At 40.1% G+C, this 15,522-nt stretch overlaps 3 protein-coding genes across 8 annotated transcripts; 2 read left to right on the top strand and 1 right to left on the bottom strand.

The window, feature by feature from the left end:
• Nucleotides 1-41: 41 nt before the first annotated feature.
• LOC103973072 (uncharacterized) lies at nt 42-4,641 on the top strand. 4 transcript variants are annotated; one of them, XM_065092598.1, is made up of 9 exons: nt 42-901; nt 1,595-1,665; nt 1,796-2,092; nt 2,676-2,733; nt 3,324-3,448; nt 3,683-3,745; nt 4,014-4,138; nt 4,247-4,390; nt 4,495-4,641. In XM_065092598.1, exons 1-9 carry the CDS (start codon nt 826-828, stop codon nt 4,502-4,504), a joined length of 969 nt encoding a protein of 322 aa, XP_064948670.1. In that variant the 5' UTR covers nt 42-825; the 3' UTR covers nt 4,505-4,641. The 4 variants fall into 4 exon arrangements, with proteins under 4 accessions (XP_064948670.1, XP_064948661.1, XP_064948677.1 ...); XM_065092589.1 differs by having other exon boundaries at nt 44-901; nt 1,580-1,665; XM_065092605.1 differs by having other exon boundaries at nt 69-1,665; nt 1,747-2,092.
• LOC135598581 (very-long-chain 3-oxoacyl-CoA reductase 1-like) lies at nt 4,632-8,657 on the top strand. The gene is made up of 3 exons (XM_065092621.1): nt 4,632-5,423; nt 6,129-6,198; nt 8,209-8,657. The coding sequence occupies exons 1-3, from the start codon at nt 4,777-4,779 to the stop codon at nt 8,464-8,466; spliced, it is 975 nt and encodes a 324-aa protein (XP_064948693.1). The 5' UTR covers nt 4,632-4,776; the 3' UTR covers nt 8,467-8,657.
• Nucleotides 8,658-8,796: 139 nt separating this feature from the next.
• Nucleotides 8,797-15,038, bottom strand: LOC103973087 (protein RETICULATA-RELATED 1, chloroplastic). 3 transcript variants are annotated; one of them, XR_001976797.2, is made up of 9 exons: nt 14,546-15,038; nt 13,163-13,327; nt 12,805-12,897; nt 12,616-12,731; nt 11,625-11,723; nt 11,246-11,551; nt 10,984-11,151; nt 9,077-9,532; nt 8,797-8,920 (listed from the first exon to the last, which is right to left on the bottom strand). XR_001976797.2 is itself a non-coding variant. In XM_018822348.2 (8 exons), exons 1-8 carry the CDS (start codon nt 14,975-14,977, stop codon nt 9,256-9,258), a joined length of 1,656 nt encoding a protein of 551 aa, XP_018677893.1. In that variant the 5' UTR covers nt 14,978-15,038; the 3' UTR covers nt 8,829-9,255. The 3 variants fall into 3 exon arrangements, 1 of the variants encoding a protein (XP_018677893.1); XR_001976796.2 differs by having other exon boundaries at nt 8,797-8,929; XM_018822348.2 differs by having other exon boundaries at nt 8,829-9,532.
• Nucleotides 15,039-15,522: the final 484 nt, after the last annotated feature.

Raw genomic sequence — 15,522 nt, forward strand, 5'->3', positions numbered from 1 at the left:
ACAGTTGATGATGCATACTCATATTAGGTAGCTTGTCATCCAAACATCCTCCTGTCTGTGTTAGCCTGCGGGTAGTCTCTGTCAACTTAGCAACGATAACCTTATCCTTTCTTTTGTGCTTTCCGAGTTCTTCTTATACAAGACATATCTGTTTGCTTGCTTGCTTGCTATTCGAAGGCTTCACATGTGACACATCTGTGCTTAACATCGACTAAGTTCTTCATGTGTAATGTTTCTTGCTGATATTTCTGATTCCATTTATATATTTATAATCTTGTGATTCTTCAATGTGAATGAATGTGATTTCTGGTGGGTGAATTGTTAAGTTTCTTCTTCCTTTTTCTTTGGTACGTGAATTGTTCTTCCTCCAGCTTTCTCCAAATACAAACCTACGCATCGATCGCAAGGCAAGTTCATCAAATCGTACGAGTCTCTGAATCGTCCCCTTCTGCTGCAGATTGTTTCGTTCTACCAACAGCAGGTGGGATGTGAATCAATCGAGAAAGAAGGGGTATTCTGTTAAAATCGTGTGGGAAAAAGGGCCTTTAGCGAAAAATGAAAATAAGAATCTTGAAAATAAAGAGAGAATTTCTCGGATTATATAAAAGGAGGAGGAGTTTAGTGTAAAAGGTTGGAAAAAAATCCGTCTTTTTGTGGTCAGAAACAGTCCGAAGGTCACACCATCACCGGCAGTATATTCGTTTCCTCCTTCGATCGCCGCTGCGACTCCGGTATCTGCCCCTGCGGGCGCGTCGAATCTTGAGTTCTTCTCGCGTGACTGTTAATTTGCTTCGACTGTGATAGGAACAAGAAGACTGGCGGAGGATGGGCGCTGTTACCATGGTGATGCTATGTGAGACGGCTTGTGCGACTGGCCATCATCACTCTCTCCCCTCGCGAGGTTCGTTTTCTTTCTGAAGCTTGTAGTGTTTGATGTAGTGGATTTAGTTTCAGAACCAGCGTTCCGATTTCGCCTTGGCTTAAATACGTGCTGCGTTTCGATTTTGTGTTTAGATGCATTCGCAGGAAACAGGAGAGGCAGTGGTAAATTGTAGCCTGCGAAACTGCAAGGCATTGACTGAGCTCCATAAAGAAGCTCTTAATGTGCCCTAGAGGCTACTTTAACTCGTGAATGAGCTCCATTAGATCATCACAGCATCAGATGTGTAGGAAAGATATACTTTGGGTTGCTTTATGATCTATCTTTTGACATTAGGTTGATGGAGTTTATATTTCCTAAATTTGGGTCTCCCAATGGAAGCAATGTGATTAATGCATTTAATTTTATGGGAGAGATCTGCTTTTTTTTTTTTTTTTTTTTTGCATTTTTCACATTGTCAAGGTCTCCACATAATGGTAAGGTTGCTCTTAAGCGACCTGAGTGGAATCATTGTCCAAGCAGCCTCTCTGCTTATGGGAAAAGGCTGTACAAATTTCTTGCCATACAATTACAGTGGTGGGAATGGAGACTCTCAAACTGTCTTTTTGTGTGTTTCACATTGTTTCTTTGGACAAATTTCTTGTTATCCAGCTTCACTGTAGTCCATTAGAGTTGGCACTTTGCTTCTCTTTATGGCAGAGAATAATTGGCCAGGTCTGCTAGATAGGAATTGTGGACGTAGTTGCTCTCCGGCAAGAGAACTTTTTCCTGCTAATCGACAGATTGTAAGTATCGCTCTTCATATTATTTGCTTTTATGTTCATTTGACTACCATTTGTATTATCTATTATGATAACTCGAAACAGATTCATGAATCAGGCAACTTGATCACCGTTCTCAATGGAAATTGTTTAGGGTTTTGGGCTGCAGTTTAAAGCCTTTGCATCATCAAGGAAATCTGAGAAGAAACTGACAAATGATAGGAAAATTTCCAAGACTACGCAAAGAAAAGAACTTCTTTCGAAAGACTTTATGGACATGTCAGATGAAGCTACTTCAGGCAATGATACCGATTTTAGTAATCGCATTGAATTGGCAAACAATAATTTAGGTGCCGATGGCTCAACTTCATATCCCACCAGAGGTCAAGTGCTTCAAGCCTGCATTATAACATCTGGCTTGTTGCTTGCTCTGGGTGCAACAATTCGACAGGTAGTTTTAGCTTGTTTTGCTATAAATTTCTGGTCCTTCTTCCATAAGTTGTTCACTTCTTTTGTTAGTTAAAGGACTAACATTTAATCCATCTCTTGTAATAGCAAAAACAAGACAACAATTAGTTTTCTTGTGATGGGACACCATCTTTCTTTCTGTGATTTTCTTTTTTCACTGGCACGTTCTATGTTAGCATAGAATGACGTATGCTCCAGTCTGACCATAACAAACCAAACACAACGAAAAAAGATATATGGCACAATCTTAGATCGGTGCTGTCATGGTACAGTATTGAGCTGACCATTTTAGTAGTCATGGGGTGTCATTATAATGTCTTTGCAATCTTCTACTTGTTATATGTTGAGAGAGGATCCAGTTAATGTTTTAGTTGGTTTCCAGTGTTTTATCTTCAGGATGTAATGATATGGACAGCTACTCTTATAGTTCTACTTTTCCATAATTTTCAGATGTGTGCCATGCAATTTATTCTTAAAGAGTTCACTAGCATTATATCCAACATTTCAAGTTCTTTCGCACATACACTATGATTCATAACTTTTTCTTCAACTACTACAACATTTAGGCAGCCCATGTTGCATCTGTGGAAGGATGGGCAGTACTTGACTCCTCTGAAGTATCATGTAAGTACTTGAGGCTGATTGTTCCTTGCATATAGAAGCCTAATACATGTTGTCTTCCTTTTTTGCTTTATTTTGATCGACGATGTTACTCTAAAACCATTGAAATAATTAAAAAGAAGATAGGTTCCCCAAAAGGCTTTGTGATGATAAGCATACTGCGGTGAGATTTTTCTAGTGATATTAAAATCTAAGACCGAAGCTGCTGCTTCTGTATCTTTGACCAATACGTTATATTCATTTTAACCTTCATTCTATATTGAAAGATTACCTTTTTATCTGACAGTGTTGCTATCCTTGTTTGCTTCAGTTAGGACTTGGTAATTTTAGAATTGGGTTCTTCATGTTACAACAGTCGTTCTGATTTCTGGCAAAAAATTATTCAGTGAAGTTGAATGTTTAACGACCTTAGAACCTAGCCCAAACAATTCGTTGCAAATTATGAGTGATGCGTCAAATATATCAGCCTCCTGAAGGGGAACATACTGTATTTAGATACTTCTGCCGCAGAGATTCCACTTCATGCATTTTTGCTGATTGTTTTAGAGATTTTACTTTGTTTTCTCCTTTACGGATGAGTGGCTTTGCTGCAGTTGGTTTTGAGATGTGGCATCTTGAATTGATATTGGGACTTGTTCTCTTGATATCATCTAGCCGGTACCTATTATTGAAGACATGGCCAGACTTTTCACAATCAAGTGAAGCTGCCAACCAACAGGTGTGCTTTGGTCTTTCTGAAAAAGATTCCTAATACTCATCTTGTTGTTACGCCTCCTTTTTTTTGTTGAGATGCCTGAAATTAAAAGGATATAGGAATTGCAAGACTAATTTTAGCATATGTTCATATTGTGACAGTTTATAAGAGGAAGAAAGAGATTGTAATCGTAGATGAAAAAATTCGTCATCTTCATTTATTTTAACTGAATCTTAAGCTTCCATCTTTGGTTTTCAGATACTCGGTTCGCTGGAGCCTTTGGATTACATTCTAGTGGCATTTTTACCTGGAATTAGTGAGGTAACACAGCTCCTACGAAAATTACCTTCTATGATGATGTGTATCAAGTTCTTCAGTGTCGTGTATCTGTTCTGTACTGGTCCTCGAGTGAATTCACTGATCGGCATGGCGATCATGGGTTCCATTTTTCTCAACTCTCATGTATCCCTGGACCAAACACATGCCATGAGTTACGCACCTCGGTGCAATTAGTCCATCAATCCATTAAACATGTTTTCGTGAGATTCTTGTTGTATCTATAAACCCCTAAACCGTAACTTAATATCAGGAGTTGCTTTTCCGCGGGGCATTAATGCCGCTGTTTGGACTCAACTGGAGAAGTGCTTTGGCAGTAGCAGCCATTTTTGGAGTTCTTCATCTAGGTAGCGGCCGAAGATATTCTTTCGCAATCTGGTATTTTTCTCTCTTAATCTTGTTACTCCAATCTTACATCATATGAACTCCGCTATCATTTTTATCATCTCTTGCAAAGGCTAATCCATCTTGAGGGATTGTGTTCAGGGCAACATTTGTTGGCTTTGCTTATGGTGCGGCAACGCTCATCTCCTCCAGCATCATTGTTCCGATGGCCTCACATTCCTTGAACAATCTTGTGGGTGGCCTTCTATGGCGTCTCACATCTATCAACCCAAAGGAGCGAGACAAGTAACTCATCACTAATGCACGCTTTCTGTTCGATAGAATGTATACAGTGTGTAGTTTTGAGATGCTTGTAAGCGTTGACCACATCCATCATATATCGATTGCAGCGTCTTCTAAATGTGGAGTTGTGATGGGGTGACCAATTAACGGATCCAAAATCCGATTGGCGAATTAAATAACTTGGATGTAAACGGGTTTGGATATATGTATGTATAGAAGATCCGATCCATCATAATTTCTACATTTTGATCCAACCGAAGCCGATCCCCCTACTCGACGGTCGGTTAAACGCTTTCAATTCCATTGTCCGTCTCTGCAACCACCCGAACTCCCCCTCTTTCCTCCCCGTTGGCTCTCTCAAGCGTGTGCGAGAAGAAGAAGAAGAAGAGATGGCGGCCTCGTGCTCCTTCCACCACCACTTCCAAACCCTACCCACATGGCTCCTCCTCGCCGCTGCCGTCGGCGTCCTCGCCCTCCTCAGGCTCTCCTTCGCCACCCTCAGTTGGGCCTTCGTCACCTTCCTCCGCCCCGGCAAGGATCTGCGCCGCTACGGCTCCTGGGCCGTCGTCACCGGCTCCACCGACGGCATCGGCAGGGCCTTCGCCCTCCAGCTCGCCCGCCGGGGCCTCAACCTCGTCCTCGTCGGCCGCAGCCCCGACAAGCTCCGTGACGTCGCCGACGCCGTCCGGGCCGCCCGGGACCCCCCCATCCGCGTCGAGACCGTGGTCGTCGACCTTGCTGGTGACCTCGCCGACGGGGTCGCCCGTCTCCGGACGGCCATCCAGGGGCTCGATGTCGGGATCTTGGTCAACAACGCCGGCGTCTCCTACCCGTACGCCAGGTTCTTCCACGAGGTGGATGAGGAGCTGATGGGGAACCTGATCAAGGTGAACGCGGAGGGGGTGACGAGGATGACCCAGGCCGTGCTGCCGGGGATGCTGGAGAGGAAGAGGGGCGCCATCGTGAACATCGGCTCGGGGGCGGCCATCGTCATCCCATCCGATCCGCTCTATGCCGTGTACGCCGCCACGAAAGCGTAAGATCCGTTTTCTTGTTTCTTGGATGGATTATTGCCCTCTTTGTGCTCGAGATTATGACTTATCTGATGCAGATCTGGTTAACTGAAGGATGTGGGCTGTTGTGTGTTCTAATGAAAATAGACATTACTGGTAAAACGAAGATAAATAAGAGATCTGAGCTAAAATGGAAGGAAGAAGGGATTTCTCTGATACCCTATTGGTCCCGTGTTGGTCTTGCAGATAGCTTTGATTAGTATGCCACCCCAAAAAAGCTACCTTTTTTGGGGCTTGTCTAACCTGAACTTTGAGCTCCGGTTTTTTGACAAATTCACAATGAAAACACAAACTATTTCCATATTGTTTTCCTAGGTTTCTAATCGCGAAGGTAAGTGCATGGACAGCCCCTTTCATGTGGGTTAAACTGCTTCTATCTTTGTTTCTTTTGCTTGATCTCATGTTAACCGGGAGCTCTAGCCCATCATCGATCACCTCATGATGCACGGTTACCATGGGAAAAATCTAAGCTGAGTTAGCTATTCATATATAGGTCTTTATATCAGGCTGGAGCATTTGACAGGCTGATTTTTAGTAACCTGTTGCTTTTATTGGACTTATGTCAACAATTAATTTGTCTTACTGGGACACTTTGTAGATCCTATAGGGAGCAAGTCGTTTTCTTTTCTCTTGTTCAGCGTATAAGACTCCGTTATATTTTCTCTCAGGTATATCGATCAATTCTCAAGATGCCTGTATGTTGAATATAAGGGCAAGGGGATAGATGTGCAGTGCCAGGTAATATTCTCTTCATATCTTTCATATATTCTTGACAAATACCTTTTTAAGTTTGTTTTAACTAATTTGATTGTCCATCTATCCTCCTTATTTGTAGATGATATGGTATGCCTCTGAATGTGTTCTATGCTGTGATTTAATTTTCCAAATCTCTTTGCTATCGTTTTTTTTTTTTGCTATCATTGCTTTTGCTGTATAAGCATTCTGTAGTTGCTCTTACTAGATTTCTTAAACATCCAAGAAAGGGAAGTAGGATTCAGGTGACTTCACTTAAAACTCTTGTGACTCAATTAAGGTTATGATATGGCTCGTTCCATTCTACTATGAAGTAACTCAAATGATATTTTTATAATATCAAGACATGTTATGTGACCAGAATGAACTTTGAAGCTTATGTCATTGCCACGAAAGGATGTTTTGCACATGGTGGGACTATGATCTAAATTTTCAGCTGGTCTGAGTTCTAATGGAGGATAAAACTTGGAATTGGTTTGGTTTTGGTTAGTTCTGACGGATAGATTGGTAGACAACCCATTTCAAGATTTGGTTGAAAATCAAAATGTCTCAATCTGTTCAGTAGACAATACTAATACTCTCAGAGAAAATAAGAGATTACTTATTAAAAAGATTATTGGCATGAAATGGCTGCATAAACAGATCCGTCTCTGACTCAAAAGCTTCCCCAGTCATTTTCTTTCCTGAAGTTCTTTGTTCCTTCCTAAAATGAAGAAAATCAAAAGTTATACAGATCCAACTGAACTCTGCAGAGGGCCATTTAATTTCTCATGGATCTATTTTGGAGCAGATTGTAGTATATATTTCATCTAAAACAAGAGTTTTCATCCCAAGTTTTCATCTAAAACTAGAATTTGATGAACTACTAAAAGCTTTCCGTTGTTTTTATCCAACCCCCAAGTGCCATGTTTCTTATGTTCTACTTTGTTGCTTTCTCTCCTTTTCTGGTTTTGGTTTTAGATGGTAAAATCATAAAAGCTTCATGGAAATGTGGGTATGGCTGTTTGTATCTCTTGATGATCTTTTAGTAATAGGGAATCAGGTGGTGGATCATTAAACCAAATCAAAATGTAAAAGATAACTAGACAAGTGGTTGCCAATCTACAGCATTTTATTGTTTTAGTTAACTGTCTTTTCAACTACTTTTGGCATTTCCTTGGTTCACTCTTTTTTTTTTAAATGAATCTATCGGTGTACGTACATTAGAAACTCACAATTGTTGTTTGTTATTTGCATGATAACATTTATTAGTTGGTGTCAGGTAGACAAACTTGATTTGTTTCGTAAGTTTCTGAATCTTGTGGATTAGTGTCTGCCCAATGACTTTCTTTTCTATTTTCTTTCAAGTTATGATAGTTTACCACAGATTTTTCACTCACGAAGCATATAATACTTCAAATGACTTGCATTTCTGCTATATTATATGCATGTTAGTGTTTTTTTTTTTTGTTTTCAGTTGTGTTTCTACTTAAATATTTTTCACTCTGGATAGGTTAGGGAGACCAGTTATTTTGCATTTCTAGCTACATATTTAGGATTATTCTGGAATGTTATCTGCACGAGATACATTGTGAATTAAGTACTTTGGAAGAAACACATTAGATAATTGTAGCATGGTGGTAAAAGTATGTTGTTGTTTTCTTTTTTCTAAAAAAATATTACATCAAATAGTATACATGACATGACACTCACATATGGACTGATGCCTATTACTTATGCAACAATGCACTAAACCAATCTGGATATCTCAACAAAGATTAAAAGTATGTTGTTTTATCAATGCCGTTAGGTTTCTCTTGTAAATGGAAATATTTATACTTACATCCAAATGCCCCTCAACATCTTGTACAAATGGTTCGCTCTTTATAAACGTTGTGTAGTGGTGTTTTGTATCCTTTTGTTTCGCGTCAAAGAAGATCATTTCATTCAATTATGATGATAATTAGGGCATGACTTGCTATCTCCTTGTGTGTGTGTTTGCCCGCCCGCGCACAGGTGCCTTTGTACGTGGCAACGAAGATGGCATCAATCAGGAAATCGTCCTTCTTTGTGCCATCAGCAGACACTTACGCCTGTGCGGCTTTGCGATGGATAGGCTATGAACCACGATGCACACCCTATTGGCCCCATTCCCTCATATGGTGTCTGCTGTCAGTGATACCAGAGTCTGCTATCGACCAGTGGCGGCTGGGCTTCTGCATTAACGTTCGGAAGAGGGGGCAGCTCAAAGATGCCAAAAAGAAGGAAAACTAGAGATACCTTATGCGTGTTGTCTAACTCAGGAAGAAGGATACTATTTGATTTCATCGTTGGGATAACTATGTATGGTAAGGTACTTCGTAGATCCCCTATGCTTTATTCATGAAAAGACTTTGTTTCCCGCAGACCAAAGCTGTTATCGTTGCAAAATGCTCTTAGATATGGGAATGATATCAGTTCGCCGATTCGTTTTCCCCTTTTCGTGAGAGAGATACAAAAGGATTTGAAGGCTTCGTTAGTGGTATCAAACCATTTCGAGGTGCTGTAGTCCCTCCCGTCTAAGAACACGAAGGATTTGAACGCCTGACCAGATTGCTATTCAGATTGACTTTGATAACGCACAAAATAACATGCCATGGATACAACAACAAAACATTGGGTTTTCGAACATATGTTTCTGTTGACCGACAGCACAGAGCTCATCCACACAAGTTCTTGCCAGTAATACCTGCATATACTAAATGAATAACATTCCTTAAAATAAAATAAAAAAAGGAAGGCAGCAGATAAAATTTCCTAGACTCGTAGTTCTTGGAAATGAAAGGATAAAACAAAAACAAAATACTAATTCCTCTCTTTATCACAAAGAAATAGGGGCACTCACTATCTTATTGCTCATTGGATCTGTTAAGTCTGTCTAATCGCCAAAAGAATCATGGCCCGATCTTGTTTGGACGGCTTCTTCTATCTGAAGATAATAAAAGCCATGTGGATGGATGACCTGCTCACTTCATTTGCATTATAGAAGAGTAAACCGCATGCTGCGAGAAGATTGTTTGCCCACTATGGTGAACCAGCATTGACCTTTTTCCTAATGATTCTTTTGCGACGTGTCTTTGGGGGTGTGGCTTCTGGTTCACCGCTTCCTTGCTTGAGGCCGAGCAATCCGAGGCCAGAGATTATGGCATTCTTGGAGATGAACCATTTGGATGATGAGCTCTCCACCGCATCTGAGGGTCTGTTGTATGCTTTCAACAGATTCTCCGACTCGAGTAGAGGATTAGCTTCCACCCCAAGCCAAGCAAGCCTTGATGTCTCTCCAAGCTGGGTATTCAAAATTCTGCACACAGATGAAACAAACAGGCACGTGATATCTATCTGTAGTCATTGATCAGCCAGTTTGGCCAAACGCAAATAAAAATTGATGACCAAGTTCAATATAAAAAAAAAAAGAAACAGCAGAGCTCAAAAAATGCATCACAACAAATTCGTAGTTCAGTCATATGTATATCTCCTTACATGTTCATGCAGGCACTTATTTGCCTGAGATAAATAGAATTACAAACTAGGTAAGAATATTGTAACTAATTATTATTCATTCATGAAATCTTAATGGATATTATGTTCGCCAACCTTTAAGGAACAACATGCAGTTGATACTCAATATTGGCATCAAGGTTTTGGACCAAGATAAAACAGGATTGATGGATCACATTCTCAAGTATATAGTCCAACCAAACATGCTTTAAAAGTAAATAAAAGAAAATATTATAGACAGAAAATATCACTATATATAAGCATGACCATTCTCAAGTCGATAACAAAGATGCTACATGCCATCATCCGATAAACAGTGGTCGGAGTAAATGAGTGGAAATTTTGTTTTTCTGGACATATTGTAAAAAAGAATTAAATCCAGACACAGTTTCCAAACATGCTGACTTTGTCAGAAACCAAACCACATTGTTCATCTGCACCAGAAGAACCTGTGACTCAAGTCTGCCATGGACCTTCACCTAACAACTATAGCAAACTAATCTTGCATTTCCATTAAATACTAATTAGAATAAATTGTAACCTGAACCACATACGCACCAGACAGGATCGACACAATCAAAGCTTTGATTGAGCTATGACACCACATTATCTAGATGGACTTTCCAATTTTCAATCCGTAATTGGAAGCTAAATAATGCATAGGTCAACATAAAACATATTACCAGGTGCAAGTAAAAAAATGCTTGTTCTTCTGTGCAAAATGTTGAATAATGTGGACATCAAGGGATTATGCAAACCAGCAAAATAGGGATTAGATGTCACCTCCTTTTTCTCTGTGCCAATACAGTTCAGAAACAGTACTAAATTTTCAACAAAAAGACCTTACAAGATCCGAGTCCTTTCTACTCAAAATATGCTCAGAATTGTGTGCCTGAAAGATGTATTTCCGAATGCAAGATTTGGCAATAATGGAAAGGGAGAACATCTTACCACTAACAGCAAGCAGTCTAGGTCTATAGGCATCTTTTAGTAGTATTTCAAAATTCAGCGGAGAGAATGTTTCATTGGAGATCAGTTGAAAAGGATGTACAGAAGACAAATATAGAAAAAGACCAGCACACCAGCAGCCAGGTTGTTAAAATACCACCAACTAGTTGGTTGTGCAGATAACAATAGTAAAGATGGTATGATAAGGAAGTGCACAAGAGAAAATCAAGAAACTATTTGATAAGGGCTTTAAAAAGATAAAACCTAATAAAAGTTGCCAAGTCCATTAGTTAGATAAGGATGTACCTCAATGCTGTGCTGAAAAAGATTGCAACCCCAAGAACATCAAAGTGGTTGACCATAGCTCTATCAAGTCCATTTAAAAGCTGATACCGCATGTTTGCATAAAGTCCTAAAAAGGCACCATATCCAAGAGCATTGGTACTTACAGAAGGAATGGTCACTGACAACTTACTGCAAATTTAAGTTCGAGTAAATGTCAAGGTCAAGCTTTGACAAACATTTGTAGGGATGATAATACATAAGAAAATAAATATTATATACAAACCTCCCATCCCTCTTTGCTGCAAAAGCTTTTGACAAAGCACCTTGAATTGATCCTGTAGTTAATCCAAGCAGAGAAAATTCTGCAGCCTTGTAGAAGAACGAATAAACTCTTTTCTGCAAATCAAATTCCCTCATAGGATAGCTGTTCTCGAAGATATTGTTTGGAAGTTTCTGGATGGTGTTTTCCAAGTCAAAGCGGAATGTATTCCCATACGAACGACAAGGTGCAAGGCTCCAAACCATTATTCCATTACAAGTCATTACAGTAAGGACATTAACAAGTGCCAATTGCCATTCTTGCTTCATCCTATTAAATATATCAGGGAAATTAAAAAAAAAATATAAATGACAATGCCTTTCACGTGTGATTGAAATTGTACCTCTCTTTGCGATTCTTAAACTCCCACCAAAGGGAACAGGCACAAGTCATGGTCTCTTCTAGGAGTAGTTTATACAAGAAAGATGGATCTGCAATCATCCTGCATATCATAGTAGTAACTGATAAGTGACAATGGCTTAGGCTCCAACATACATAGGATGAAAACTGACTTTAGTAAGCCACCAGCATTTATCCCCATATAGTTGTATTTGGAGAACTTTTTATGCATTTTATAAAATATTCCTTTTAAAAGTTGTTCAGGTTCAAGTGAACAACGAATTAAGTTTGTCATGGGACACCTAATTTGTAACTATTCAGTTACCACAATGTCATAGTGGCCTAACAGGAAGGATTTGTAACTATTCAGATTTCTTAGAAAGCACTCCACGGAGACACTTGAGAAAGTAAGCCAAATTGACAATAACTTCTTATTGTCACTGAAAATTCAAACATCAGTGTAGCCTTTGCTGTAGTCTCTCTCCAGTAATCTCTCTTCTCTCACTACCTTGCTCTGCACCTCTACCCACCTCACCTTACTAGAGCATAATTGAAGATAACAAGCATAATGTTTTTGAAACAGCAGCTCACTGACCATGGATGCCAGTAAAAAATCTAAAACTATTTCATGATCTGCAACCCGTTCTTCATCATGTGATCCTACAATTCCAGTGGCAAGGTATAATCAAGCTGATCCATGGTCTAGAACCTTTTTTTTCCACACATGAACTGTAGAACATTAGAATGATGATCAACAGATTAGAATGCATTAATCACATCCATTGCAAACAACCACAAGAATGGTCACAAATTTACAACAAGTTGCAATGCCCCAACTAAATGTAGAAGATCATGTTTTGATGACTACAAATTCTAGTACATATTTTAACATGTCATTTGATATGAATTATAAGCACAAAAGAAAAACATACTACAGTCTTCTGTACAGCTTCAATATCTTTGTTGACCATGAAACAAGTTATAAAACGCATTACCTTCCAACGAAAGCCCTAGATAACCATTCTGGAAGTGTTCGAGATATGGCTCTAGAAACAGTTGGTCTTGCATTCATTGTCAAGAACCGGACCATTTGAGCAGAACTGACCAATCCCTGCAATGGCCATCCATTTAACATATCATGAAAACATTTTCAATCAACCAATTGGTGGGAATAAGAAATATACCATTTCATAAGCTTGTCGAAGACCAGCAGGCAAGTTTATCATGCTCTTGTACCACTCCTGAAGCACAGCATCTACAAATTTCCTGTCAAAAAGCTGAAGACAGTGTAGTAATGAAGTCCACATTAGCCTGAGAGATAATTATGCAGGTAAAAAAAGTGCATTTGCTCTTGAAAAAGGCCAAACGTGCACACAAGGCTCCTCCCAATGTTGAAAATAAAGATATGGAGACTAGATTCTATTTAATGGAAACAAGACTGCTACTGCAATACAGATAGAAGATAAGACTGTTTAGAAACTTTGGAAAGAGTAAGAGTGGAAAGTACATTTACACTTAACAAACATAAAAAATTTTACAAACCTCTTGAAGAACCATGCGTCTTCTAAATAATCCACCTTCATCACCATCATCCTCTTCATCAAAATCATCAAAGTAATCATCATCATCACCATCATCATCTCCTCCATCACCCCCACCATGGAAATTTTTCTTTCCAATATCGCCACCTCCTCCACCAACTGCTAACTGCAGCACCCAAATAATGGAAAAGGATAAGCATGTGAAGAAAAGTAATAGAGGATTTAGATCCAACCATGTCCAAACAAGTCAATTTTACTATCATTCCACACCACAAGACTATGAATCAGATTTAATGACACAATACAACTACGCTCTCCAACTGTAAATCAAGTTAATGTTGGTGAAAATTGCTAGAATAGAAAGACAATGGTCACAGAAAAATCTAAACATGTTATCAAAATGTATCTACCAATTAAATCAACAGGCATAAATATAGAACTTGACACAAGTCAATTATTCTAATGTAACACTTTCAACTAATATTTTCAGTTTCACAGAATGCTCTGGTGTCAAACAGTAGATGGCTACAAGCATCTAGCCGCATGCAGTCAGAACCAACCTGCTGCAGGTTAAGATGCTCTGAACAATCCTAGATAGTGTGCTAACTGCCACTGTTATGCTGGCAACAAGTGAGTAGCTTGAGACATTTAGAGAAATTTTCAATTGGAGAAACTCTGCATATGTAAACACATATAACTCAAAACTTAACAGAAGAAGAGAAGGTATTTTCCTAAAAGTTTGGATCCTATTAAATTTGTGAGATCCAAATTCTCCCTCCAATTCATATGGTTCCTTCCATTTACAATCCATCCATCCTTTATGACACACGTTGAGATATCACAGGTGATTAGAGGGTGGATCAAGCACGCATTAATAGTTGGGGCCTGTCATCAATAAATAATTGAGAAGCATGATGGGAGAGGTCTGTGATGGGCAGAATTGTACAGCTATAATGTCAATGAGAAACGGAGAGAATCTTAAAGATCATTGCAAACATTCAGATGGTTAACGTTTGATAGAACAACAGACTTAACCAAAAAATCTTGTTTCCAACGTCCAATTCTAGAAATTAGTTGCACTTACCTAAACTAACAACAGTTATGGAAAGAAACAAACTTATCGAAGATCAATATGTCTCAACCCTCCCAAGTTGGTGCCAAGTTCATTGAGCAAAAGGAAAGGACTGGTTCAACTATGAGCAACACCTGAGTGTTCCCTTAAGCATGAAAACAAGGATAAAGGATTTGCGTAGGGAGTAGGCAATCCTTCTTCATCGACAAGGAAAAAGAGGGCATGGAGAACCTAAAAAGCTAATGGAACAAAACCCTTATTTTCCGATTTCCAATAAAAAGAAGCACGAACCCTAAAACTTTATTCCCATACCTCCGGACTAGTCCTCCTCGTCTTCTGTGACAGATCAAGCTTCGACTTCTCCAGCGTCACCGCGCCGAAGGCCCCATACTTGCCCCCTTTCATTACCGGCATCGCGGCCCCGGAAGTGGCGGGGGACGATAAGTAGGAGAGCGGCCCGGACTCGGTCGACAACGCGAAGCATCGCTCGAGAGCGTCCCTGACGTCGGAATCCACGGGCGCCGGGGCTGCGGCAGCGGAGGCCGTGATTCCAGAGGCAGCGCGAGGCTTCCTCGGGCCAAGACCAACGGGAGATAGGACAAGTCGTGTGCGGAGATTAGGGTTTGGGGGCGGCGGGAAGGAGAGGGGTCTGGGTAGAGGGGCGAGGTGGTGGCGGTGGAGGGCCATGAGAGGCCGTGGTGGTGTGACGGTGGCGGTGGATTGAAGGGCGGCGTGCGAATGCATCGCTTCCTCAGCTCTCACCCCCTCTTCCTCCCTCCGATTTATCCCCTTCGCTATCCTCCTCCATCAATTCTTATCATCGCATCGCCTTCATATCCCCCTCCGGTTCGCAGCCCGTCTAATCGCTATTGGTTGTTGTGAGTGGTTCCCACAGGACCCCACAAATCGACCCAATAACGAAAGTCCCTTCTATGCTTGTATCTCGGCCAAAGACACACGAGTCTCGCCCTCGGCTTTTATCGTCTTGGGACGACCTGAATCGGTTTAGTGTACAGAACGGTCCAAATGAACCGTAAATTGTTCGATTTCAAGACCGAACCGAATCGATCGTTCCGGTTCAACTTTGTTATCTTGGTCACACAGATGTTGAAGGAGCAATCTACTCATCTTTCTACCATAAGGGAGAGACTGTATAAATAAATTAGATTCATATTTTTAGTAATTATTTTTCAGAATATAATTTCAAAATTACAAAATAAAAAAAAATCATCCGGTAAAGTATTTGATCAAAATTAAGTGGGAAAAAGGATTTTGAATTCCTTAGAAAT

The sequence above is a fragment of the Musa acuminata genome, chromosome BXJ1-2 (genome assembly GCF_036884655.1).
Source record: "Musa acuminata AAA Group cultivar baxijiao chromosome BXJ1-2, Cavendish_Baxijiao_AAA, whole genome shotgun sequence".
Classification (NCBI taxonomy): domain Eukaryota; kingdom Viridiplantae; phylum Streptophyta; class Magnoliopsida; order Zingiberales; family Musaceae; genus Musa; species Musa acuminata.

Excerpts from the sequence above, each read along its gene's own strand:
- LOC135598581 (XM_065092621.1), top strand. The coding sequence starts at position 4,777 with ATGGCGGCCTCGTGCTCCTTCCACCACCACTTCCAAACCCTACCCACA. Across the intron at positions 5,424-6,128 it reads GTGTACGCCGCCACGAAAGC|GTATATCGATCAATTCTCAA; the intron begins GTAAGATCCGTT and ends ATTTTCTCTCAG. Across the intron at positions 6,199-8,208 it reads GGATAGATGTGCAGTGCCAG|GTGCCTTTGTACGTGGCAAC; the intron begins GTAATATTCTCT and ends GCCCGCGCACAG.
- LOC103973087 (XM_018822348.2), bottom strand. The coding sequence starts at position 14,977 with ATGCATTCGCACGCCGCCCTTCAATCCACCGCCACCGTCACACCACCA. Across the intron at positions 12,732-12,804 it reads TTCGACAAGCTTATGAAATG|GGATTGGTCAGTTCTGCTCA; the intron begins GTATATTTCTTA and ends TGGCCATTGCAG. Across the intron at positions 11,152-11,245 it reads GCAGCAAAGAGGGATGGGAG|TAAGTTGTCAGTGACCATTC; the intron begins GTTTGTATATAA and ends TTAAATTTGCAG.
- LOC103973072 (XM_065092589.1), top strand. The coding sequence starts at position 826 with ATGGGCGCTGTTACCATGGTGATGCTATGTGAGACGGCTTGTGCGACT. Across the intron at positions 1,666-1,795 it reads TTCCTGCTAATCGACAGATT|GGTTTTGGGCTGCAGTTTAA; the intron begins GTAAGTATCGCT and ends GAAATTGTTTAG. Across the intron at positions 4,139-4,246 it reads AGATATTCTTTCGCAATCTG|GGCAACATTTGTTGGCTTTG; the intron begins GTATTTTTCTCT and ends GATTGTGTTCAG.